Genomic DNA, 3227 nt, shown 5'->3' on the forward strand with positions numbered 1-3227 from the left:
TCACAAACTGAACACTAAAAACGCGGCTATCAGTACGATCCACCACCTTCCGACCAACGATTTTAAGCCTTGTGATCCACTGCAATGAAGCTTGTTGTCATGGTATGTGCACACCTGTTGCTTCCTGAAGTTCAAAATCACAAGACTAAATATTGCAATAAAACTATAACATTAAATACTGAAATTTGAAAAAAATAAAGAAAAGGGATTGTCGAAATGCAGAAACCTGGAAGCGCAGAAAGCAATGACATAATCTGTCCCTGCGCAGGTGAAAATACTAGTTGGATCATCATAGGCATAACTATAAGAAGTTGGGCAAGCCTGCTTAAACGTCTTGGAATAGAAGGTGGGTTTACAGGTAACGGGGTTACCATAAACCCCTCTGCAGCAATACTCATCAGCATTAAACACATCGCAAGCACTACGGCACCCAACGGTCTTGCCGTTAGCCTTAACGGCGAGTTCTTTGGGGCAACTGGTTCTGAGGTCAGAGTCACAACCCGCAGTGGAACAGTTTCCCCTTCCGTTGATGGGCTTAACGGAAATGGGAACGTTGAAGCCGTCAACGAGGCTAACGTCGTAGAAGTCAACTTGTGCGAGTGTGAATTCTGCTAGTGATGCAGGGGTTTTCCCTGAGGCAGAACATTTCAGCGTCGTGCCACATGAACCGGTTTGGCATTGGCCCGTTCCGGTTTGGTCGAACTTGCAACCGGTTCGAGCCCAAATGCGACCGCTCCAACTAACTGGCGCAGTGAAGACTGCGGATTGGCCTGGTTTTAGAACGAAACCTCCACCGTTGAAGTTGTCTCCTGGTGTCACCGCTGGCCATAGTGTCTCCTTGCAATGGTTCACTATGGTGAACACTCTCGCACCCTCGCATGCTCTTTCCTCTGTTCTCACCAACATCGTTTTTAAGATTAAAATGTTATACACGTTAATTTCACTATAAAAAGGAAGACACAGTAATTTACATCTCCTTTGTTTCTTTCAGTTTTGATAGCTGCAGTATTAAAAATTGACATCATTTACGAGTTTCAATGTCAGGTTTGTCTAAGTAATCTTTTAAATTAAATAATCGCATTTTGATTGATTTTTTTTAAAATTGATACAACTTTTAATATAATATCTAAACTTCATTAGTTTACCTACAATATGATTATTTATCGCATGTGATAACTTAGACAAACTCTCTGAATTCTTGTCTTAACTTTTTTTAATCTTTGTGCTATTCAAACACTCTGAAAATACACTTCTAAAACGAAGAGAACACCTACAGATGTTTCTCCTAAGATATTCAAACATCATTTTCCTATTTTTTTTCTTGGGTAAACTTTTGAAGAAAAAAATATTTTCATTATCTGTTTACTAAGAAATCAAAGATAATTTATACACTTTAAATATAAATGAGAGAAAAATAATAATGAAGACCATATTAAGAAGTTAAAAATAATTTTAATATAAATTAAAATACTAATTACATTTTTTAATTTATGTGGTATCTTCTTAAATCAAAAGAAATGAAAAGAGTAAAACAACTCTGTTTTGTAGGCCGAACACTAAATTGATGAACTAATGGTACAGAAATACAAAATGGGTTCTAACAAGCTATTTCAAAATTTGCTTGATATATAAATAAATAAATGACAATGGAAAACTATTATTACCTGATAAAATTAATGCCAGAACCAAAGTGATGATTGGAAAGATCATTTGAAGATGCAATGCCATATTTGTGTGTGTTTCTTGGTCTAAGGATTAAGATACGAAGAATGTGACAGCACCAGTGAATATAAAAAAGGCTGAAGAAAGAATACGTGCGGATAGAAAGTAAGTGAATCAAAGCAACAAAAGGTATGCATCTTGTGAAAACAATGGATTATTCTTTTCCTAATACATAGCTGCAAGTTTTTGGTAAATTACATTACATATCGGCAAGTTAATCTAGGTTCTATCCTTCCTACACTTCTGCTTATAAAAATATTAATTAAACAATACATATTTAAAAAATGTTGAAAATAATTAATATGCTGTTTTTTTATAAATTAATTACAATATTTCAAATTTATTCTTAATTAAAGCTGAATTCTTATAAATGATCTTATTTTGAGGATTGATACATTTTTTTAGAGCAAATTCTTATAAAAGAAGTAGAAAGAATATATTAAAAAGGATACAATTGCCCATCTTAGGTGGATGTTAAATTTATCCAAATCATTAACAGATTAGTGTTTACCAAATTTAAGTTTTATTTTTAAGTAAATTTTATTATAAAAGTAATGTTGAAAGGATGAAGGAGTTGAGCAAAAATAGATTCAGGGTGTTTGAATTTACGTTAAAAAATTAATAAATATCAACCTAAAGCAGAAACTACTAACTAGCATTGATATGGTTGAATAATGGAATGAAAGTCACATTCACTTTCATTGAAGTCGGCGTGGCAGAAGCGGTGGTTTCACGGAAGCTGCGTCGTTGGATTGGAATCTAAAGCGGAATACTGCCTAACTCACTGCCTTTGCATACACTGCACTTGTTTTAACATAAAATTCATTTTAGTTATTCAAATTATAAGTATTATAATTATTGATCACTTTAACTATTTATTTTATAAAAAAATTATCTTTAACTTTATAAGATAACATTCATTTTAATATTTTTTATTATAAAATGGCAATAAAAATAAAATAATTAATATTAAGAATAATAATTTTAAAAAAATTAAAACTAAAGTAAAATTTGTTTTTAAAAAAATAAAACTAAACTAATCAACATTTATAATTTAAAGAACTAAAATTATTACAGTTTAAATATATATTTAGTTTTTATAGTTGGTGATTATTTACGGATTAATTTCTATATTTAAAAAATTTATATTTTAAAATATTAAGATTTATTTAATTTTTTTAACTGTAAATAAAAGTTTTTGTCATATGTAAATTTTTTTAATTGATCTACAGATCAATACGAATTTAATTTATTAATATATATATATATATATATATATATATATAATATTTAAGTTTAAATATATAAGTTTTAAATCTCTTCTTTTTTTATTTGATTATTCATTTTAATTTTCCTTAAAAAGTCTAAGTCCATAATTTTTTTTATTTTTTGAATTTAAAATACACATCATATAAAGATTAAAATGTACTTGTTTTAAAAATAAGAGATTAATTTATAAATATGTATCAATGACATATATTTTAATTAACAGTTATTTACTTTAT

The 3227-nt window shown here is 29.5% G+C and overlaps 1 protein-coding gene across 1 annotated transcript; it reads right to left on the bottom strand.

Annotated features, from left to right (window-relative positions):
• Positions 1–1728, bottom strand: LOC113848074 (pathogenesis-related protein 5). Its single transcript, XM_027477453.1, has 3 exons — positions 1656–1728; positions 227–881; positions 1–124 (listed from the first exon to the last, which is right to left on the bottom strand). Exons 1-3 carry the CDS (start codon positions 1726–1728, stop codon positions 1–3), a joined length of 852 nt encoding a protein of 283 aa, XP_027333254.1.
• Between the last annotated feature and the right edge of the window lie 1499 nt (positions 1729–3227).

This window comes from Abrus precatorius, unplaced genomic scaffold (genome assembly GCF_003935025.1).
Source record: "Abrus precatorius isolate BTA unplaced genomic scaffold, Abrus_2018 Scaffold8, whole genome shotgun sequence".
NCBI lineage: Eukaryota > Viridiplantae > Streptophyta > Magnoliopsida > Fabales > Fabaceae > Abrus > Abrus precatorius.